At 49.8% G+C, this 23,477-nt stretch overlaps 1 protein-coding gene across 1 annotated transcript in view; it reads right to left on the bottom strand.

Moving 5' to 3' along the window:
* SBF1 (SET binding factor 1) overlaps nt 1-23,477 on the bottom strand; it is an 84,148-nt gene that overhangs the window by 20,880 nt on the left and 39,791 nt on the right. The window contains exons 10-20 of the mRNA XM_060244536.1: nt 16,539-16,652; nt 13,559-13,636; nt 8,942-9,055; nt 8,429-8,557; nt 8,219-8,317; nt 7,901-8,105; nt 7,093-7,205; nt 1,749-1,898; nt 1,217-1,285; nt 921-1,082; nt 561-799 (exon numbers count right to left, since the gene is read on the bottom strand). Coding sequence (XP_060100519.1) covers nt 561-799; nt 921-1,082; nt 1,217-1,285; nt 1,749-1,898; nt 7,093-7,205; nt 7,901-8,105; nt 8,219-8,317; nt 8,429-8,557; nt 8,942-9,055; nt 13,559-13,636; nt 16,539-16,652 — 1,472 coding nt within the window. The remainder of the gene's footprint in view (nt 1-560; nt 800-920; nt 1,083-1,216; nt 1,286-1,748; nt 1,899-7,092; nt 7,206-7,900; nt 8,106-8,218; nt 8,318-8,428; nt 8,558-8,941; nt 9,056-13,558; nt 13,637-16,538; nt 16,653-23,477) is intronic.

The following is a 23,477-nucleotide window of genomic DNA, read 5'->3' as shown; positions in this document are numbered from 1 at the left end:
CTAGGCCGCTTGTCTTGTGGCCCACTGAGATGGGAAGAGGCAGGATGCACACGGCCTCTGCTCCCATTCCAGACACGCTCCTCCTGGGGACGCCCAGCAGCCCAAGGTCACAGGAGGCAGGCAACCCCTGCCAGGCCGCTTGTCTTGGGCCCACTGAGATGGGAAGAGGCAGGATGCACACGGCCTCTGCTCCCATTCCAGACACGCTTCTCCTGGGGACGCCCAGCAGCCCAAGGTCACAGGAGGCAGGCAACCCCTGCCAGGCCGCTTGTCTTGCGACCCACTGAGATGGGAAGAGGCAGGATGCACACGGCCTCTGCTCCCATTCCAGACACGCTCCTCCTGGGGACGCCCAGCAGCCCAAGGTCACAGGAGGCAGGCAACCCCTGCCAGGCCGCTTGTCTTGGGCCCACTGAGATGGGAAGAGGCAGGATACACACGGCCTCTGCTCCCATTCCAGACACGCTCCTCCTGGAACGCAGGCTGAAAGATCCTGCAGCCAGTTCAGGCAAGCGCTAATGGGAGCGCTCACCCCCGCCCCCCGGTGGCAACAGAGGTACCTGCTGGTGATGAAGCTGTTGCTGACACTCTCTGCGTCAGCCAGGCCTGAGCTCCGCAGCAGCCGGAGGCTCTTGCTGGTGTCCAGGGGCAGCAGCAGGTAGCTCATGCGGTTGGCGTAGTGAATGGCTTGGCTGAAGACGGTGCTCTCCTCCTTCTGGATTAGTTCCTGCTGCTTCTCGCGGCTGAGGGTCGGCCAGTAGCAACACTGCTCCGCAGCAATCTCCAGCGCAGACTGTTCCTGAGCTGGGCCTTCCTCCTCCCCTCCTCCCTGGCTCAGGTCAGACAACAGGACCAGCCTCAGTCTGCAGCCAGGGGGCAGCACCTTCAGGCAGCCTAGCCAGCCCTGCCCAGCCCCTTACCTTCTGCGCCCCGTTCTCCTCCTCGCTGCCCTCCAGGTACAGAGCCCGGATGTGGTTCTGCACATCACTGTAGAACATCGCTTCCCAGAACTGGATATTGGTCCACACCAGGTGCTCCTGCACGCAGCTGTAGGCGAACTGTGTGATCCCTGGGCTGAGCTTCTGGGGAGGGCGCAAGCAAAAGGCCTTGTGCTAGGACACAGCATCCAGCCCGGCACCCCGCAGGAGACAACTGGAGGCCCAGCTGAGTTTCCACACAGACCCAGATCTCTCCTGCTGGACCACGGGGGACTCACCCGGCAGAAAGCAGTGACCAGCGGCAGAAGCGCTGCAGCAATCCCGTGTTCATCCGCGGCACTGCAGTCCTGAGGGCAGAGAGGAGGGAGGGAATGTCAGAGAACCCGCATGTCCAGACAGAGGCCTGGAGACCAAGAAGCCCTGCAAGGAGGAAAGGCTGAGGAGGGGCTTGGGGATGTTCAGTCCGGAGAAGAGGAGGCTGAGAGGGGGACGGGGTGGCTCCCTTGAAGGGCTGTCCCTTAGAGGAGGGGGCAGGGAGCTCTTCCTGTTCCCAGTCATGGGTTTAAAGAGAGGGCGGGAAGGTGCTGGCTGGGTATTTTGACAGTCTGAGTTGTTCCCGAGGGAGGTGGGGAGCTCCCCTCCCGCACTGGTGGTCTTGCAGCAGTGGCTGGACGAACACTTGTCAGTGTTGCTCGAGGCTGATCTGACCTGTATGGCCCCTTCCAGTGATGTGATTCTATGAAGTCGTAATCCTCCCCCCCCCCCCCCACAAACACACACAGGGATGCCTCCCCTCCCTGCCTCCCAAACCTGCAAACAGCAGTTCATCATGCGGACGATGAAGTCGAACTGCTGGTGGTCGAGCACGGCTCTGTTCTGCTGCACGTGCAGGTTCAGCTCCTGAGTCAGACACTGCCGGGCAGCCCGGCTCTTCATGGCTCTCAGCACAGCAGGGAGAAGCTGCAGGAGGCCAAGGACAGCAGCAGTGAGACCAACCCCAAGACTTCGGTCACTCTGCTTCTGCCAGGCCCAGAGACAGGGGTCGGAAAAGAACCAGGAAATGGACACAGCTCTCCCCCCACCCCCGCCAAAGGCAGCCCCTCAGCACAAAGGGGGGCAAATGGGGGCTGGCCATCAAGCCTCACAGAAGCACTCACTGGGCTGCAATGGAGGCACTCTAGAGACTTATTTTGCATACATTTTAGAAATCAAACTTCATTTATTTGAAACATTTTTATGCTGCCTTTCCACCCAACTCGGGGTCTGCAAGGTGGCAAGCATTAAAACTTTCCAAACATTAAAACAGCATCTGAAGTACAAACATATATACAGTATTTTAAACAAATAAACATCGAAATCCACAAGCAGCAAGAGAAGACCATAAGAGTCAGTGAGGGGCTGCCAAATGAAACAAAATGGACTCTACTGACTGAGGGGGACAAACCAATCTTCCTGGGGAGGGAATTCCAGCGTTTTGGTGCCACGAGCAAGGCGGCCCCTCTTTACCCAGCACCTGCCTAGTCTCAGAACATTGCTGGGGGCAGGGGAGTCCCCGAAGATGACTGAAATGGCCAGTTTCGGGGTGGCCAAAATTGCTTAGCATACAAGCCACACAGAATAAACATCAGATGTTTGAGAGCCACAAGACTTGAAAAAGTATTACACATGCGTTGTTTTTAAAAATCTTAGTACTTTCTTTGCACAGAAAAAAATATATGTATGCACTTTACAACACAACCATGCTAGAAGGAGACTTTTTAAGAACACCACCTGGGAATAACAGTTCCCATAAGACCAGCATAGAGAAAGGTTAGGGAATTGCTTTTTGGCATCATTGGGAGATGGAAACACACATGTACTATATAAATCACTGACCACCATTTGCATCATAATGCAGCTCTCTTTGCCTTGACACACAAGAGCTATGAAACCAAGGGAGAACCTCGCACCACCTTATCTAATTCCGTCCCTCCCTCCTTCCAGTAGCTCCCTTGGCTCTTGCGCTCTCTTCCCCCATTCCAGGCAACTTCTGTGGCAGAGAAGAGCTTGCCTGCCTGCCTATTTCCCCCCTCCTGCCCCACTTCACACATGCAGAAATGGTCACCTGCCTATGGGTCATCACTCACAGGCTGACTGAGGTCCCAATGCTAACAATGCTTACTTGAGAGTAATCCTGCACTTTCCTCCTTGACCTGCACAATATGTGTGAACGAGCCACATGTGGATCCCAAAGGCTTGGAACGCAGCTCCAGGAGAGAAGGCGAAGTGCACAACTCCTGGCCCAATACCAGCTGCTGGCTGATGATGAGTAGCTGCAGAGCGACTCCCAAGCAGATGGCTGCAAGAATGGCCTCGCAGCAGATGTCCATAAAGGCCAATCAAGGGAAGCAACAAGTCCCCGTGGAGGGGGGGGGGTCTGCAACCACAGCTCCTGATTCTGCTCCTCTCCAGTGACCTTTGAACTGGCTTTGGACTTGGAAACCAGGTCTCCTTGTTCTTTTCTATGACCTTGGACTGCCAGACATTGCTGCCTTCTGGACCACTCTCTGAACTGGGCTCTGCTCTCTGGCAACTGAATCTTGACTCTGCCTTTGGACTCTGATTCGGCTGGCACCTTGACTTTGACAATTACTGCATGATGGTTCCAAGCTTAATAGGCTTCCAAGGCTAATACCAGCACTCTAAATTGGGCCCCGAGGCAAACTGGGAGCCAGTGTAGATGGAACAAGACTGGAGTAAAATGGTATGACCCACTCTTTTAATATTCTTGTCGCAGCATTCCGTCCCAACTGCACCTTCCAGACAGTCCTCAAGGCCAGTCCCATGCAGAACACATTGCAGTAACCAAACCTAGATGTTACCTCGGCATGCACTACAGTGGCAAGATCCTTCCTGCCCACAAACAGCTGTGGTCTGCTCACCAGCTGTTTTAGTTCAATCCCTTTGCCTTTTTCACTGCTGTGGCACACTGGATTGGCACTTCAAATGAGCCATCTATTATGACCTGAAGATCTTTCCCCCTCTCAAAGTTGAGAGCCCAGCAGCAGCACCAAGAGGCTCTGGGGTTGTGGTTGGGGGGGAGGCCAGAGAGGCCACCTTCCACAGGCGCCATTGTCCTCAGGTGATCTCTGCTGCTTGGAGAGCAGGTGCAATTCCACCTGGAGGCTGACCAGCACAGAAGACCCCTCTCCGTGTAACACAAAAATCAAATATGCATCATTTTAAACAGCACAGACAATTCCACAGGAGCTCCTCACAGAGATAAACACATAGCAAATTGGATACAACAGAAAATCCTTCCAAAGCACAAAGCACTCGCTGTTCCTGCTGTTTCGTGGATCAATGTCCAAAGTAAGTAATGGTCTGATGAAATTAGGGGTTGTAGAATCTTTCGGGCTCAAGTGCCGTGTTCTACTGGAGAAAGTTTTCCTTCCAAACTTTCTCCAGTAGAACACGGCACTTGAGCCCGAAAGATTCTACAAACCCTAATGATGTTACCAGCCGTGAAAACCTGAAATCTTTGATAGCTCTGATGAAAGTCCGGCGACAATAGAAAACTGGTCCTATATTGTTTTGAGTCCAAAGACTCTTCCTCCTGGGACCGTCTCCTTGAACAATTGTTCAGTAGGTGAGTGGTGCCTTTAAGTAACTGCTGTTATCTCACTTTGTATCACAATATAACATTTCTTCTCACTTCCTCGGCTCTTCTCTTCATTGAGCACATTACAAATTACCTTCATGCCTGTTTCAGATAGCATTCCTATCTGAACACTACTGTCCAGAATTATTTGTTAGTAAACGCATGAAATTGTCTACACTGTTTAAAAAGATGCATATTTGTTTTTTGTGTGACACGGAGAGGGGTTTTTTATGTTGGTCAGGTTCTGCAGCTGAGCCTCTGTGGTTCCGCTTGTTCACCACAGCCCCTGAGACCTGCTCCTTTAGGGAGGGTGCAGCCTCTTCCAGAAGAGGAGAGCGCCCACTTCTTCCTGGGTCACACCTCCCTTCCTCCCTCCCTCCAGCAGCAATTCTGTTGGGAACCATGTTGTCAGGGAGTCCACTCTGATGTCATGCACTGGTCTGACCCCACCACCAAATTCATCCCAAGGTTTCAATTACTTGGGCTGCTCTCTGCCTATGGGCAGGAGCCCCATGGCAGAATGAGCTGAGAGAAGGGAGGGTTGCAGACAGTGAACAGTTTGGCTCCAGTAAAGAAAAAGAGGGAGAGACAGAGAGAGAGAGCACTCAACACTCTTAATTACGATGGGCCCCATTCCCTGACAGCAAGGCCCACCCAGCTTCATGGGGGGGAGGCTTATATAAACAGTGGACATGGAGCTTCCATGTTGGGCAGCTCACTGAGTGAAGGAGCAAGTTCAGTTTCACTTGATGCACAGTTAGGACAAAGTGCAATTATTCTCTGTTTCATCATTTATACGCTGCCTTTCTCCTCTCCTCGTTTCCCCTCACCATCACCCTGTGAGGCAGAGGGGGGGGAGGGGGGCCCAAGGAGGCCACCAGTGAGCAGGGCTTCCACTGGCGGGCTCCCACCCAGCGCTCTCCAATCCTAGCTGAACACTCTAACCACTCTGGGTCACACTGGATCTCTAACATTAGAAACTATTTGTTGTGGAGTATTGTGTGAAGGGTTGTGCAGATTGCAGTGTGGAAGAATCATAAAGTTGAAAGCGACCCCCAGGGTCATCTAGCCCAACCCCCTGAACAATGCAGGAAATTCACATGCCTCCCCAGGGACCCTTGCAGGCTCCATCCCCAGAAGAGGGAAAAACCTCCATGATCTCTTGCCAATCTGGCCTGGAGAAAAATTGCTGACTGACCCCAAAGTGGCAATCAGCATTTCCCTGGGCATGTAAGAAGCGTCGCCAGAGCTAAGCCCCGATGCAACCCTTTCTGCCCTCCTCATGATCTGCCTAATTCACAGAATCAGCCTTGCTAGCAGATGGCCCTCTAGCCTCTGCTTAAAAACCTCTAAGGAAGGAGAGCCCACCACCTCCCAAGGAGGAAGCCTGTTCCACTGAGGAACCGCTCTAACGGTCAGGAAGTTCTTCCTAATGCTGAGCTGGAAACTCTTTTAATTTCAACCCCTTGGTTCTGGTCTGACCTTCTGGGGCAACAGAAAACTCCACCCCATCCTCTATATAACAGCCCTTCAAGTACTTGAAGATGGTGATCCTATCACCTCTCAGCCGCCTCCTCTCCAGGCTAAACATCCCCAGCTCCTTCAACCTTTCCTTGTAGGACTTGGTCTCCACACCGCCTCACCACCTTCTTGACCTTCTCTGAATACGTTCCAGCTTCTTTATGTACTTCTTAAAATGTCCTTAAAAACTGAACACAAGACTCCAGGTGATGTCTTACCAGAGCAAAGCGATACCATCACTTCACATGATCTGGACACTAGACTTCTGCGGATACAGCCCAAAATCGCATTGGCCTTTTAAGCTACTGCATCACACTACTGACTCATGTTCAATGTATGGCCTACTATGGCCAATGTATGGCCTACTTCATTAGCCACCAGCTAGGAAGAAGAGAATACTAAGAAACCTTTTTGTACACTGTACTGTTAAGACAAGTCACCCCATCTTATAGCGCTGCACTGGATTTTTCCTGTCTAAATGCATGACTTTACATTTACCCTAGTTAAAATTCATTTCATTTATTTTAGCCCAGTTTTCCAGCCTGTCAAGATCATCCTGTATCCTGTCTTTGTCTTCTACAGTATTTGCAACCCAATTTAGTATCTTCTGCAAATTCAATAAGTATTCCCTCTATTCCTTCCTCCAAATCATTTACAAAGATGTTGAACAAAACAGGTCCCAGGACAGATAATCTTTGAGGCTCCACTTGTCCCTCCTCTCCAAGAGGATGAGGAACCATTCACAAGCACTCTTTGGGTGTGATCCATCAACCAGTTAACAGGTAACAGTCTTAACAGCAAAATGGCAGAGCTACAGCCCATGGTAACTAAGACTCAGCACTGCAAACCAGGGTCCTTCTAACGATGGACCGGATACTGGCAAGAAGCAGGGTCTGGACCAAGGGGCCAGCTGGCTGGCTGGCAGGCAGCATCTCTGCACACAAAGCCCGTTCCAGGAGCCCCCAGCAAGGCAGGGAGGGGGGGGAATCTCACCTTTTTGGCCTCCAGCATCTTGCTCTCAAAGACATAGGTGATGCAGTTCCTCACGACCTCCAGCCGACGGGCACTGTTGGCCAAGACGATGCCATTGCGCTCCATGATGGCACCTAGTAAAAGCCGGGGGGGGGGGGGCGGGGAGAGAAACACAAGAAGGCCCGTCATTCCCCACACAGCTCCTTTCCCTCCTCCACTGACCCACCCAGGCCATCCCCTGGAGCGCCCCTGGAGCCAGTGAGACAAAGCCCTGCTGGGACAGGGTATCCGCCAGACCTGGGCTGAGCAGCTGCCATTTTGGACCCTTTTATCCCTCCCTTCCTCCAAGGTAGATCCAGGTGTGCAACTGTGCACGTGAGAGTGTCCAGAATGAAACTTCATTGGTCTTAAAGCTTTGTTTTCCCCCAAGGTAGCAGACATAGCCATCTCTTCTTCTTTTTGCTTCCCCAACAAAGCACTGAGGTGGGTTAGGCTGAAAATGTGGAAGTGGCCTAAGGTCACCCAGCAAGCACCAGAGGGGAGCAGGGATTTGAACCCAGTTCTCTCAGTCCTGAACTACACGGGCTCCCACACCTCAGCACAGATGGAACTACTCTGCAAGGCATGCGAAGAGAGGACGAAGCAGCGCACAGAAGGGAAGACGGGGGCATTCCCCACCCTGTCCCACAAAGGCTGTTCACTTGCTTGGCAACCCTCCCTTCCTGAGATGGGACTGCCCCACTGAATCCAAACGAAAACGGGGGGAGGAGGAGGCATTCTCGGGCTCACCACCCACGTGAGGAATGTCCTGCCCGGCAACCCCACATACCCAGGGGAGGCCCCGAGGGCACCATGCACTTCTTCTCTGCCTTCACTGCCGGGGGAGCCGTCTGGAGCTTGGCTGTGGCCTGGTCAATGATCCACTGGATGGTCCCCTCATCCAGGCGAGGGAAAGGCCTCTGGTGCAGGCGCAAATGGCAGCCCTCGGCAGGCTTCTGCACTTTGTGCATTGTCACGGCGGGGTACGGGTTCTCCTGCAGCCACACAGTCAAAGACGCCCCCACATTCAGGGCAGAAAGGAGCAGCATCCCCTCCCCAGAAGGGAAGGCTGCGTTGGCACCCACCCACAGCAGCCAGTGGCACCTACATTCTTGTAGAGCTGCTCTGCCAGCTCCTTGATGTGGCGCAGAACCCGGGCCTTGCTCCCTTCATCTGCTTGCATCCGTCTGGCTTCATTAGCCACCAGCTAGGAAAAAGAAAGGAGACGGCTGGGGGGGCAGGGGGGACAACCTGCAAGTGCACCCCCTCCCTGGCCCCCTGAGCAGCAGAACCCAGCAGGCCTCTGGCATCCTCTCACCTCGTCAAAGAGGTCAGTTGCCCGGTAGGGGGGGCCCCTCTCGGTCACAAAGCCAGCGAACGCCATGCCCTCCAGCACCTTGGGGAGGAAGTCGTCTTCCACCAGTCCACGCTGCCCGAGGAAGGCTGCCTAGATCAAGCAAGACAGACAGACAGAGGCCACGTCAGAATTCTCTTCAGGGTCCCAGGCACAAGTCAGAGTCGACCCTGGTTAAAGAGTCTGGCGTTCACTGAAGACCACCCCCACAACACACACACACTCCTGCACAAAGAAATGTGCCTTCTGATGCACGCCACGGCCGACCTCAGACAAAGAAGACGGCTTGTGTTGCCCTCCAGCTAAGAGGTCTGCCAGGGTGAACCCAACAGAGGGAGCAGCCTGGAGGAGCAAACCCACACAAACCGGTGGCAGCAAGGCTGGGCTGAGCCTCTCTTGTGGCTGCTTTCTCCAGCTCAACAGCTGTCTGCCCCTGCCTGGCTCCTCTCCATGCCCAGAAGGGTTGAGCTGCCTTACCTTGTGGAAGCGAATGACAGGCTCTGGATGGATGCGGATGATGTGCAGGCACCAGCGGTAGCCTTGCAGCAGCTGTGCAAACAGACGCAGGAAAACGGCCCGGATCTCCTTGTCCTGCAGGACAGGAAGGAGGGGTCAAGCACTGGGAAGAGCCCTGCCCTCCCCCAACCGGCTCTAACACAGCCAAACACGCGAGCCTTCCGTTTTTATAATTTTTATTGATTTTAACTACAGAGAAAAGAAGCACGAGCATAGAGACATTAAAGAGAGGGAAGGGTGGATACAAAGTGGGAAAGACAGAAACAAAGAGAAATACAAATATATCAGTTACGGTTTTACCTCCAAATGAAATACCCAGTTCTTTCTACCCGCAAATATAAAATTCTCCCCATATATTTTACCATCTTTATCTTTCATTATAGCTTTTTTACTAAACTATTACTTAAAATAGAAGTCTAAACAATTCTTCTTCAGCACATCAGAGCAGTCTCAATACAAAGCTGGCTCTCTAAACTTGACCATATTGAAAGCAGAGACTAACTTGTTAGTTTAACAGTATCAACATTAGACTAAACATATGAAATATCATGGAGGCACAAACAGACTTGTTAATTTAACAATATCATCCTAGAATAAACATATGAAACCAATATCCTTATCCTTAACAAGCTAAAAATAGAATATAATAGTCTATCTGTCTCAGTATGAACAGTTTCTCCAAACAGACATACTAAGAGCAGATCTACCAGATAAAAGATAATTGTGTTGTCTGCCCTCTTAACAATTGATCCAAATAAATTGTTTATTTATCTAACATTTTTACAAAACTTTTCTATCCTTAAAATCTCACTTGTCCTTTTAAAATCGCATATCAGTTCTTATCAGCAATTCCATATTTAATTACCCACAGAGGAAACAACAATTCAGAAAGCCTTCTTCCTGAAAAAATTTCCACAACTTGATTTTTGCTACTTAACTCAACCATATTAAAAATAATAACGTAAGAACATAAGAGAAGCCATGTTAGATCAGGCCAATGGCCCATCCAGTCCAACATTCTGTGCCACACAGCGGCCAAATATATATATATATATATATATATATATATACACACACACACACACACACACACACACACACACACACACACACACTGTGGCTAATAGCCACTGATGGACCTCTGCTCCATATTTTTATCTAACCTCCTCTTGAAGGTGGCTATGCTTGTGGCTGCCACCACCTCCTGTGGCAGTGAATTCCACATGTTAATCACCCTTTGGGTGAAGAAGTACTTCCTTTTATCCGTTTTAACCTTTCTGCTCAGCAATTTCATGGAATGCCCACGAGTTCTTGTATTGTGAGAAAGGGAGAAAAGTACTTCTTTCTCTACTTTCTCCATCCCATGCATTATCTTGTAAACCTCTATCATGTCACCCCGCAATCGACGTTTCTCCAAGCTAAAGAGCCCTAAGCGTTTCAACCTTTCTTCATAGGGATAGTGTTCCAGCCCTTTAATCATTCTAGTTGCCCTTTTCTGGACTTTCTCCAATGCTATAATATCCTTTTTGAGGTGCGGCGACCAGAACTGCACACAGTATTCCAAATGAGACCGCACCATCGATTTATACAGGGGCATTATGATACTGGCTGATTTGTTTTCAATTCCCTTCCTAATAATTCCCAGCATGGCGTTGGCCTTTTTTATTGCAAACGCACACTGTCTTGACATTTTCAGTGAATTATCTACCACGACCCCAAGATCTTTCTCATGGTCAGTCTCTGCCAGTTCACACTCCATCAACTTGTATTTGTAGCTGGGATTCTTGGCCCCAATGTGCATTACTTTGCACTTGGCCACATTGAACCGCATCTGCCACGTTGACGCCCACTCACCCAGCCTCAACAGATCCCTTTGGAGTTCCTCACAATCCTCTCTGGTTCTCACCACCCTGAACAATTTTGTGTCATACAAAATATACAAATACAAACTCGCTAATTAGTTTAACAATATCATCATTAAAATAAGCATAAGAAACAAGTATCTTTATCTATTAAATGCAAATCTACCAAATTGGAAAATAATTGTTATCTACCTTCTTAAAAATATAGCCCAAAAATCTTAGCCTTTTAAAATAATGTATAAGTTCTTATTGTGAGTTCCATATCCGACTACCTGCAAAGTCTGCCAAATTACAAATTAATTATGTTAAATTAATTATCTTAAAATTTAATCCAAATTAATTATTTACTTAAAATTATTTTCAAAACTTTTCATTCCTTTAGCTCTTATATCCATATTACTCAAGAGAAAACAACTTAATATAACCCAAATGTTGCACTTTGCCTTTTAAAATTGCATGTCAGTTCCTGTTGAAAGTTCCATATCCAACTATCCACAGAGAGAGAGAGTTCAAACATCCTTCTTCCTGAAAAATTTCCACATCTTGATTTTTTGGCTAGGATACACCTTCTCTCTCCTTAATGCAGTCATCTCTCTCAGTAACAGTAGGAAGAATTCCATACCATTTGTTCCTCTCAGAAGAACATCAATCAGTCTCAATTTCCGGTCTTGCTTTTTAACTGCGCCATAAGGTTCCATCTTGGTTTTCTTTTGTTCATTTTCCAGCAGATCACTCTCCCCTTCTAATTCCACAGACGTCACCAGGGTCTCTTTGGCACTCTGCTCATGTAGATTTGAAATTTCACTAGCTTTCAGCATAAAGGCTCCCATTTGTTTTTTAATCAGCTCCGTTAATGAACCAAGATTCTGTTTCAAAGAAGTAATACTACGTAGTATGTCTTTTTTGTAAAACATTTCGCTTGCCAGCACCATTTTTCTCTGCCAGCAAACTCAGTAGCTCAAAGACCCAGTTAGTCCGTCGTTCCAAATCTCCTCCAGCTATGATTTTGAATGTTATCCTTTCAGTTGCAGTTAGAAGACAGAGGCAAATCTCTAAAATATATCTCGTTTTTGTTCAGACCATATTGCAGTCAAATAATGGCCTCTTTAACATATATCCAATTATAATCTGGGTCGGTTTAGGTATTTGTATTCAGTCTAATTCAGATTGTTGCCAATGTTTAAAACTGCTCTTTAACTTTTCAAAGCCTTGTTCACAGGAAAAGTAGGCATGTAATTGACCTCTTTCCCTTCCTTTCAGCTAACTCGCTTGTTGTTATGTAAAACGACCCATTAGCCAGTGGTACTGAAAGCACACTTACTTGCCAAGTAGAATTGCCATGTAGAGAAGCCATACATCAGAAGCTTATTGAAAGAACAGAAAGCAAGCGGTTGGGTGATCACCTTTTTCTGCTGTGATAGCTATCATGGCAGTGGAGCTTCGGGGTATGCAAGAAGGACAGGAACAGCCGCCGCTATGCCCCTGGCTTCCTGCAAAAGTCCCATGCCGAAGGAGAACTCCTCCAGGGTCTCCTTATGGGGGTGCCACTCCAACCACCTGATTCAGAGGTGCCGCAGGAGGACGATCCGCGGACACCCCTGAACTTAAGTGGGCGTCAACATGGCAAATGAGGTTCAACATGGTCAAGTGCAAAGTAATGCACCTTGGGGTCAAAAATCCTATACAAGTTAATGGAGTGTTAACTGGCAGAGACTGACCAAGAGAGAGAGCTAGGGGTTGTGGTAGGTATCTCACTGAAAGTGACCATCAGTGGCAATTAGCCACAGCATATTGTTGGAACTCTCTGTCTGGGTGAGTGATGCTCTCTATTCTGGGTGCTTTGGGGGGGCATAGTGGGAGGGTTTCTGGTGTCCTGGCCCCACTGATGAATCTCCTGATGGCACCCAGTTTTTTTGGCCACTGTGTGACACAGAATGCTGGACTGGATGGACCTGATCCAACAGGGTTTCTCTCATGTTCTTTTCTGCTGGGAAAGTGGGCAGATGTGAATAACATGCAATCTGACAAGGACTTCTGGGTAATGAAAACCAGCAATACGATACTGGAGGGTGGGGGGATACTTCTGGGTAGCAGTGTGTGTGAACAAGATCTTGTGGTACAGATGGACCATGAATTAAATATGGGCAGTCAGTGTGATGAAGTGACAAAAAGGGCTAATGCAATCTTGAGGTACATCAACAGAGGCGTAACATCCAACTTGCAAGCTGTCCTAGTCCCGCTGTACACTGCATTGGTCAGGCTGCATCTGGAGGACTGCGGGCAGCTCTAGAGGCCTCACTTCAAAAGGAATGAGGGCAGAACAGAGCGGGTACAGAGGACAGCCACAAGGCTGATCAGGGGCCTGGAGACCAAGGAGCCCTCTGAGGAGGAAAGGCTGAGGGACTTACGAATGTTCAGTCTGGAGAAGAAGAGGTTGAGGAGGGACAGGGTGGCTCTCTTGAAGTCTCTGAAGGGCTGTCCCTTAGAGGAGGGGGCAGGGAGCTGCTCCTGTTGGCAGCAGAGCAGAGGACTCACAATCACAGGTTTAAATCAAGGGCAGGAAGGTATTGGCTGGATATTAGGAAAAACTTGTTTACAGCAAGAATTGTTCAACAGTGGAATCAGCTCGCGAGGGAGGTGGTGAGTTCCCCCTTACTGACAGTCTTTCACCTGCCCCCTCGCCCCCCGGCTCTGCAGCTGGGCCCCTCGCTCTTACCTGCATCTTGAGGGAGGAAGCAGAGATGGTGGAGGGGGGGAAGGCCAGGTCTGCAATCTCCAGCTCGGGGTCCAAGACCTGCACAGACAGAAGGATTGTGGGATTTCATGAAAATTATCCACCCACACATCTGACTGCAATGCTGATCCTGTGAATTAGGCAAATCATGAGAAGGAGGGCAGGAAGGGTTGCATCAGTGCTTCGTTCTTGTGGCCCTGGCTTACACACCTGGAGAAATGCAGATGGACACTTTAGGATCAGTCAGAATTTTTTCCCTGGCCAGTTTGGCAAGAGATCCTGGTTTTTTGCCATCTTCTGGGCATGGCTCAGGGTTCACTGGGAGAGGTATTTGTGCAGTTCCTGCACTGTGCAAGGAGTTGGACGAGATGACTGTGGACATCCCTTCCAACTCTACGATTCTACTCTTATCTCACAGCTTCTGACAAGAGAGCCACATGCCCAGCACAACTCCGGTTTTTCCTCAGGATGCCCTCTTGGGCACATGTTGAGAGGCAATTGGGCGAAGGTCCCAAATGAATGAACTTCAACTGCCGCAACTGCAAAGAACACCGTCTTGTCCTCTTGAAGCCTTGCTTAGGGTACCTACCAAGCAATCCGAAAGGGGACTGCCTGTTCTGCTTTCCTCTGAGGAGATGGGAACCCACCACATGCACCAGAAGGCCACCAATGTCAGCTTCCCTCCCCCAAACGAGAGAGATGAGCGCCACCATCCAATCCCGAGCAAGCACTCCGCCAGCTGCCAGAGCACACACACACCGGCGCACAGCGGGCCACAAGATCATCCAGTCCAGCTCAGACCAAAGCAGTCTGTCAGTGCAGGGGCTGGTGGAAGCTAGCCTGGATCTGTCAAGGAGAGGTCCAGCCGGACTCGGCCAAATGCTGCCTTGCAGCGATGCTATGGATCATGTCATGCACCTTGGATTTTAGAAAAAAAATATTTGTCAATATTTACCTGGAGATACTTTGATTAACAGACTGGCTAAAGGAGGGCTGGAGGATAAGATTATCTGGCAGATTCACAGCCATTTGGAGAGGCAGCCTACGAGGGACTTCCTCTTCCTCCTCCTGTTTGCAGGGCACAGCACTCTTCCAAACCAAACCAAACCCTGGAGAGCCAGTTTGGTGTAGTGGTTAAGTGTGCGGACTCTTATCTGGGAGAACCGGGTTTGATTCCCCACTCCTCCACTTGCAGCTGCTGGAATGGCCTTGGGTCAGCCATAGCTCTCTTATCTGGGAGAAACGGCATGGATTCCCCCCTCCTCCACTTGCAGCTGCTGGAATGGCCTTGGGTCAGCCAGAGCTCTCTTATCAGGGAGAACCGGGTTTGATTCCCCACTCCTCCACTTGCACCTGCTGGAATGGCCTTGGGTCAGCCAAAGCTCTCTTATCTGGGAGAACCGGGTTGGATTCCCCACTCCTCCACTCGCACCTGCTGGAATGGCCTTGGGTCAGCCAGAGCTCTCTTATCTGGGAGAACCGGGTTTGATTCCCCACTCCTCCACCTGCACCTGCTGGAATGGCCTTGGGTCAGCCATAGCTCTGGCAGAGGTTGTCCTTGAAAGGGCAGCTGCTGTGAGAGCCCTCTCCAGCCCCACCCACCTCACAGGGTGTCTGTTGTGGGGGAGGAAGGTAAAGGAGATTGTGAGCCGCTCTGAGACTCTTCGGAGTGGAGAGCGGGATATAAATCCAATATCATCATCATCATCCTTGAAGACAGACAGGATTTATCCCAGCCCCTTCTCAGATGCCACAGAAATCATCCCGCACGTATTTACAAAGACGATTACACAAGTGGGGGAGCTGGTAGCAGAGAGTCCCATCAGACTCTCCTCAATATTTCCCATTTCTTTAGTCACCTGAAGTCTCCTCTGCTCCGTTCTGTCCTCAGAGCAGCCTAGGAGGCAGGTTGGGCTGGCCTTGTGCTGAAGCTGGGGCGGGGGGGGGGGGGGGGGAGGGGGAGAGAAGTGCTCAGAAGGGTCATGTATGGCTGAGTATCCCTGCACTAATGAGAACACTTCCTTTAAAAAAAAATCTTTCAAAAAAAGAGTGCAAAAACTTCAGCATTAAAAAAACAAGGTATATATAAAGAAGAGACCAAAACATAACAGTAGTGACAAATCTACTAAGTTTCCATAAAAGGTTTCCAAATCTCTAAAAACAAGTCCATACACAATTATTTAGTTATGTGAGATATATGCCATGCGTTCAAGTATGGATCAAGTTCTAAGGTCCTCGATCCACTGATGTAGTGGAGATGGGTGTTTCTCTCTCCAGGGTTGTGGCAGGAGTCTTTTAGCAGCTGTAAAGGCATGGAGGGTCCATTTTTGCTATCAGCTAGCCTCCAAGAGACAGAGTTTCAGAGTACATAAGCGTCTTCAAAAATCAAAAAAACCTTCTAGCACAAGATTGGTAACTTCTTCCCAGAAAAACTGGATGGCTGGACACACCCAAAGCATATTTTAAATGAAGTATATGTTTAAGAGAAGTATGAGAAAACATATGTTTAATCAGAACACTTCCCGACCAGTGTCCATTCAGTCCTCCTCTCTGGAACCTTCCAAAAGAATATTCCTCAGCTTCTCAGACTGACTCCATTTCCTTCTTCAGCCACATATTGCTAAATACAAGATTACGGCTGCTAAGATTTTTACACACACACACACAGATGTGCACACGCACACACAGAGCAACATTTCCCACATGCCAAATCTACCACAGCCCCCAGATACGGGGCACTTCCTGCATTTTGTTGAGCAATTCCAATGTATCTGAAGGCCACCATTGCTCCAGGGGAAAACACAGCTCATTTAGGTCCAGAAAGCACAAAGTGCCATTCAGCTGCTGATGGTTCTCCTGTGACCACCCAGCTGCAGGAGTCCCCTGGGGTGCCGCCACCTTCCACCCACTGGCTCTGACACCACCCCGCCCACCCCCGTCGCCAGAGTGTCACTGTGCTTACCATAGAGAGGGCCTCTCGTGTCTGATGGAGAAGGGGCTCAGGCAAAAGGGAGATGTGAATGCACTCAGGCACTGTGACCGTCCCACCATCCAGGTCTGTCACAATCACATCCAACTGCAATAAAGCAAGACAGCCATTGCTCCAATCAGCTGGGGAAAGAGCCAAGAGGAAAAGAACACAGACCTGGCTGAGCTACGCGGCATTTAGTTATGTGAGCTATTAATGGCCCCAAATTAACCACACTAAAAAATTATTAGTCCACTAATACTAATTCTTTTGCAATAAGTCAGACACAGAAAGAATAAGAAGATGATATTGGATTTATACCCCGCCCTCCATTTCGAAGAGTCTCAGAGCGGCTCACAATCTCCTTTACCTTCCTCCCCCACAACAGACACCCTGTGAGGTGGGTGGGGCTGAGAGGACTCTCACAGCAGCTGCCCTTTCAAGGACAACCTCTGCCAGAGCTCTGGCTGACCCAAGGCCATTCCAGCAGGTGCAGGTGGAGGAGTGGGGAATCAAACCCGGTTCTCCCAGATAAGAGAGCTCTGGCTGACCCAAGGCCATTCCAGCAGCTGCAAGTGGAGGAGTGGGGAATCAAACTCTGTTCTCCCAGATAAGAGAGGTCTGGCTGACCCAAGGCCATTCCAGCAGCTGCAAATGGAGGAGGGGGGAATCAAACCCAGTTCTCCCAGATAAGATAGCTCTGGCTGACCCAAGGCCATTCCAGCAGCTGCAAGTGGAGGAGTGGGGAATCAAACCCCATTCTCCCAGATAAGAGTCCGCACACTTAACCACTGCACCAAACTGGCTCTCCATGTGGGTCTGATGCCGGGGGTAAAGAGGGGGTCAGGGTCTCCCTTCTGCTTGGGCTCTGAGTTGTCTGGGGTTTAAACCGCATCTCTGACAGCTGAGTCCAGCTCTTCCTTCCTCCTTCCTTCACGGTCCCAGTGAAAGGAGCTCTTGCTAATTGAGGTGAGCCACCTGACTAAGGCTTGGGGGACAAGTCACATGTCTCAGCTCTAACCGGAGACGATCAGAAGTCTAGGCTCGAAGAAGTCAGAAAGCAGGTCTTGGAGTGTTGCTAGCAGGGCAGTTCTGAAGAGTCAGGAAATTCCAGTGCTAAACATACCCGTCTTCAGGAAGGAAGGGGCATAGTCCAGGTAAGCATCTCCTTCACCTCTTAAGCTTTAAACAACCAAACCAGCTCTGCAGATTGAAAGCAAGCAGTGGAAGTGGAGGGTTCTACATGCATGCTTAACTGCCCAGAAACTGTGGGTGTCTGCCTGATGTGCGGAATCAGTGTAGTGTAGTGGTTAAGCGCGCGGACTCTTATCTGGGAGAACCGGGTTTGATTCCCCCCTCCTCCACTTGCACCTGCTGGAATGGCCTTGGGTCAGCCAGAGCTCTCTTATCTGGGAGAACCTAATTTGATTCCCCCTTCTCCACTTGCAGCTGCTAGAATGGCCTTGGGTCAGCCAGAGCTCTCCTATCTGGGAGAACGGGGTTTGATTCCCCCCTCCTCCACTTGCACCTGCTGGATTGGCCTTGGGTCAGCCAGAGCTCTCTTATCTGGGAGAACCGGGTTTGATTCCCCACTCCTCCACTGGCTTGCAACGGAGGTGATGAGTGAACTGTAGAGGGTAACCACTTTAACATAAGACCATAAGAGAAGCCATGCTGGATCAGGCCAATGGCCCATCCAATCCAACACTCTGTGTCACACAGTGGCCAAAATACACACACACACACACACACATACTGTGGCTAATAGCCACTGATGGACTTCTGTTCCACATTTTTATCCTATCCCCTCTTAAAGCTGGCTATGCTTATAGCCGCCACCACATCCTGTGGCAGTGAAATCCACATGTTAATCACCCTTTGGGTGAAGAAGTACTTCCTTTTATCCGTTTTAACCTGACTGCTCAGCAATTTCATTAAATGCCCCCAAGTTCTTGTATTGTGAGAAAGGGAAAAAAGTACTTCTTTCTCTACTTTCTCCATCCCATTAATAATCTTGTAAACCTCTATCATGTCACCCCATAGTCAGCGTTTCTCCAAGCTAAAGAGCCCTAAGCGTTTTAACCTTTCTTCATAGGGAACGTGTTCCAAACCGTTAATCATTCTAGTTGCCCTTTTCTGCACTTTTTCCAATGCTATAATATCCTTTTTGAGGTGCGGTGACCAGAATTGTACACAGTATTCCAAATGAGACCGCACCATCGATTTATACAGGGGCATTATGATACTGGCTGATTTGTTTTCAGTTCCCTTCCTAAAAATTCCCAGCATGGCATTGGCCTTTTTTATTGCAATCTCACACTGTCTTGACATTTTCAGTGAGTTATCCACCACGACCCCAAGATCTCTCTCTTGGTCAGTCTCTGCCAGTTCACACCCCATCAACTTGTATTTGTAGCTGGGATTCTTGGCCCCAATGTGCATTACTTTGCACTTGGCCACACTGAACCTCATCTGCCACGTTGACGCCCACTCACCCAGCCTCAACAGATCCCTTTGGAGTACCTCACAATCCTCTCTGGTTCTCACCACCCTGAACAATTTAGTGTCATCTGCAAACCTGGCCACTTCACTGCTTACTCCCAACTCCAAATCATTAATGAACAAGTTAAAGAGCATGGGACCCAGTACTGAGCCCTGCGGCACCCCACTGCTTACCGTCCTCCTCTGCGAAGACTGCCCATTTATACTCACTCTCTGCTGGAGAGTGAGAGCCAGTTTGGTGTAGAGCCAGTCTGGTGTAGTGGTTAAATGTGTGGACTCTTATCTGGGAGAACTGGGTTTGATTCCCCACTCCTCCACTTGCACCTGCTGGAATGGCCTTAGGTCAGCCATAGCTCTGGCAGAGGTTGTCCTTGAAAGGGCAGCTGCTGTGAGACCCCTCTCCAGCCCCACCCACCTCACAGGGTGTCTGTTGTGGGGGAGGAAGATAAAGGAGATTGTGAGCCGCTCTGAGACTCTTCGGAGTGTAGGGCGGGATATAAATCCAATATCTTATTATTATTATTATTAATTAGCCAGTTTTTCATCCACAAGAGGACCTGTCCTTTTACTCCATGACTCTCAAGCTTTCTAAGGAGCCTTTGATGAGGAACTTTATCAAAAGCTTTCTGGAAGTCAAGGTAAACAACATCTATTGGGTCTCCTTTGTCCACGTTTGTTCACCCGCTCAAAGAACTGTAACAGGTTAGTGTGGTAAGATCTTCCCTTACAGAACCCATCCTGAGTCTTCCTCAATAACTTGTGTTCATCAATGTGCCTACTCATTCTGTTCTTGATAATGGGGTCTACCAACTTTCCCGGTATTCAAGTCAGACTGACTAGCCTATAATTTTCCAGATCTCCTCTGGAACCCTTTTTAAAGATGAAGGTGACATTTGCTACCTTCCAGTCCTCAGGAACGGAGGCAGATTTCATATTTTTGTCAGGAGATCCACAAGTTCAACTTTGAGTTCTTTCAGAACTCTTGGATGTATGCCATCCGGACCTGGTGACTTCTTAGTTTTTAATTCGTCCATCAGTTGTAGGACCTCCTCTCTTGTCACCTCAATCTGATTCAGGTCTTTCAACACTCCTTCCAAAATTAGTGGTTGTGGAGCGGGCAAAAAATTCACATCTTCCACAATGAAGACGAGGCAAAAAATGCATTCAGCTTCTCAGCCATTTCCCTATCCTCCTTCAGTAATCCTTTGACCCCCTTGGTCATCCAAGGGCCCCACTGCCTCCCTGGCTGGTTTCCTGCTTCTAATATATTTGAAGAAATTTTTACTGTTGGTCTTTATGTTTTTTGCAATATGCTCCTCATAGTCCTTTTTGCCTGCCTGATCACAGTCTTGCATTTGTTTTGCCACAGCCTTTTATTAATCTCACTTGGACTAGCTTTCCACCACTTAAAGGAGTGCTTCTTACCTTTTACAGCTTCCATTACTTTGTTTGTTAACCATGCAGGCCTTTTCTTATACCTGTTTGTGCCTTTCCTAATTTGTGGTATAGTTTATCTGATCTTCTATGATTGTAGTTTTAAATAGCCTCCAAGCTTCCCCAAGGGTTTTGACTGTATTTATCTTTCCTTTCAGTTTCCTCTTCACATGCCTCCTCATCTCAGAGAATTTACCCCTATTAAAGTTAAACGTGGTTGTGCCGGTCTTTTGGAGCAACTCCCTATTTATACAAATGATGGAATCAATAACGTTATGGTCACTGCTCCGAAGCGGTGCAATCACTTTTACATCTCTCACCAAATATCACTTTTACATCTCTCACAATGGGGAGTATCCAGGCACTGGAAGTAATATTGTGCCATTGTGGTAAAAAAGTGGACCCCTCCTCCTGGAATGTGGGTTCTGGTGGACTTCACACTGGTACTGCTACTCAGGAAGCAGGCTGGGATGGATGCCTGTCTGTCTGTCTGTCTTTCTGTCGTGCTTTGAAGACTAGTGCTGAGTTTGTTCAGACTTGGACCTCGCGGTAGATCTGTGATGATTCTGCTGAGAAGTTTGTGAGGAAGACCGTTGCTGAGGATACCAGTAAGACTGCTGACAGCAGGGGTACTGGAGGCCTTGGTAGGACTACTGGAACTTCGGCTGGTATGTAGGCCTGTCCAGAGGGGCCTGTGGATAAGTCATTATTCCAAAAGAACAAGCTGTTTCCCGTTTTTTCTTAGTCTGTTGAGGGAGCACATCCATTGTAGCCGAGAAGAGTGAGGTGCCTTCAAAAGGTAACTCAAGAGGAGTGTTTTATGGAAGCTAGGTATGCAGACGTGAGGGCTTGAGAGTTAGCATTTCTGAGGTTGAAGAATGAAGCTGCCTAAACTGTATGACTCAGGACATCTGTCTTTTCCCCCCCTTGTCAGATTGGGGGGGGGGGAGCAGAATGGGAACCTGTTCTATGCTTGGCTTGCATCTCTTCTGCGATTAGAGAGGACAGAGCAGGACGCGTAACAAGGAAGGGGCAGGCCTCTTGCAGCACTCTAGACATAATTTCAACCTTTTGGGGCACAGCTGGGATAGAAAATGGTTATTCCCCCGGATCGCTTTCGCCTTGTCTTGGATACCTTCAAGAAGAGGCTACTGACCCTGGAGAGTCAATAGATAGAGTGTGCCCAGGATTGTATCTCTGGATTAAGCAAGCACAGATGGGATCTGAATCTCCAAAAACTGTGCCATCCACACCGTTATCTGAGTAGAGCAGTAAGTCCTTGATCCGTGAGACTGGGTTAAGGTCTCCAGCTGTGTCGTTAGGAAATGGTTCTGATGCCACCCCGGAACTAACTGTGGATCTACACTCTTCTTCATTCTCAGAACAGTTCACAAGCCCAGGACCACTTTGGGACTGAACAAGACAACAGCAATGCACAGGCTAGTGGGTGGGCCTCTAGTGTCCTGGCCCCACTGGTGGACCTCCTGATGTCACCTGTGGAGGTTTTGGCTGCTGTGTGACACAGAGTGTTGAACTGATTAAGCCACTGGCCTGATCCAACAGGGCTTATGTTATGTCTGGGGCAGTGATGCTCTGTATTCTTGGTGCTTGGGGGGGCAGTGAAAGGGCTTCTAGTGCCCTGGTCTCACTGATGGACCTCCTGATGGCTCCGGGTGGGGAGGCAGCCGTGTGACACAGAGGGTTGGACTGGATGGGCCACTGGACTGATTCAACAGGGCTTATGCTATGTCTGGGGCAGGGATGCTCTGTATTCTTGGTGCTTGAGGGGCAGTGGGAGGGCTTCTAGTGCCCTGGTCCCACTGATGGACCTCCTGATGGCTCCGGGGGGGTGGCAGCTGTGTGACACAGAGGGTTGGACTGGATGGGCCACTGGCCTGATCCAACAGGGCTTATGTTATGTCTGGGGCAGGGATGCTCTGTATTCTTGGTGCTTGTGGGGGCAGTGGGTGGGCCTCTGGTGTCCTGGCCCCACTGGTAGACCTCCTGATGGCTCCATGGGGGTTTCTGGCAGGTGTGTGACACAGAGTGTTGGACTGGATGGGCCACTGGCCTGATCCAACAGGGCTTATGCTATGTCTGGGGCAGGGATGCTCTGTATTCTTGGTGCTTGGGGGGGTAGTGGGTGAGCCCTAGTGTCCTGGCCCCACTGGTAGACCTCCTCATGGCTCCATGGGGGTTTCTGGCAGGTGTGTGACACAGAGTGTTGGACTGGATGGGCCACTGGCCTGATCCAACAGGGCTTATGTTACGTCTAGGGCAGGGATGCTCTGTATTCTTGGTTCTTGGGGGGGCAGTGGGTGGGCCCTAGTGTCCTGGCCCCACTGGTAGACCTCCTCATGGCTCCATGGGGGTTTCTGGCAGGTGTGTGACACAGAGTGTTGGACTGGATGGGCCACTGGCCTGATCCAACAGGGCTTATGTTACGTCTAGGGCAGGGATGCTCTGTATTCTTGGTTCTTGGGGGGGCAGTGGGTGGGCCCTAGTGTCCTGGCCCCACTGGTAGACCTTCTCATGGCTCCATGGGGGTTTCTGGCAGGTGTGTGACACAGAGTGTTGGACTGGATGGGCCACTGGCCTGATCCAACAGGGCTTATGTTATATCTGGGGCAAGGATGCTCTGTATTCTTGGTGCTTGGGGGGGTAGTGGGTGGGCCTCTAGTGTCCTGGCCCCACTGGTAGACCTCCTCATGGCTCCATGGGGGTTTCTGGCAGGTGTGTGACACAGAGCGTTGGACTGGAGGGGCCACTGGCCTGATCCAACAGAGCTCCTCCTTCTCCTCTGATATCCTTGAGGATGCTGGGGCTGCAGGCCCGGAGAAGCGGGATGAGACCGAGAGAGAGGTGGGCAAAACCCTGAGGGACCTGCTAGAGATGTTTCGTGCTGTGCTGGAAGCGGCTCTACTGTCACGGAGGTGGAGGAGGCTGAGACGAGCCGGCATCAGAGGACTCCTTCCTCTGCATGGTGAACTGAAGACC

This window comes from Heteronotia binoei, chromosome 8, assembly GCF_032191835.1.
Source record: "Heteronotia binoei isolate CCM8104 ecotype False Entrance Well chromosome 8, APGP_CSIRO_Hbin_v1, whole genome shotgun sequence".
In the NCBI taxonomy this organism is placed as follows: domain Eukaryota; kingdom Metazoa; phylum Chordata; class Lepidosauria; order Squamata; family Gekkonidae; genus Heteronotia; species Heteronotia binoei.
The sequence above is the reverse complement of the archived record's forward strand: the minus strand, read 5'-3'. Positions and strand labels throughout refer to the sequence as shown.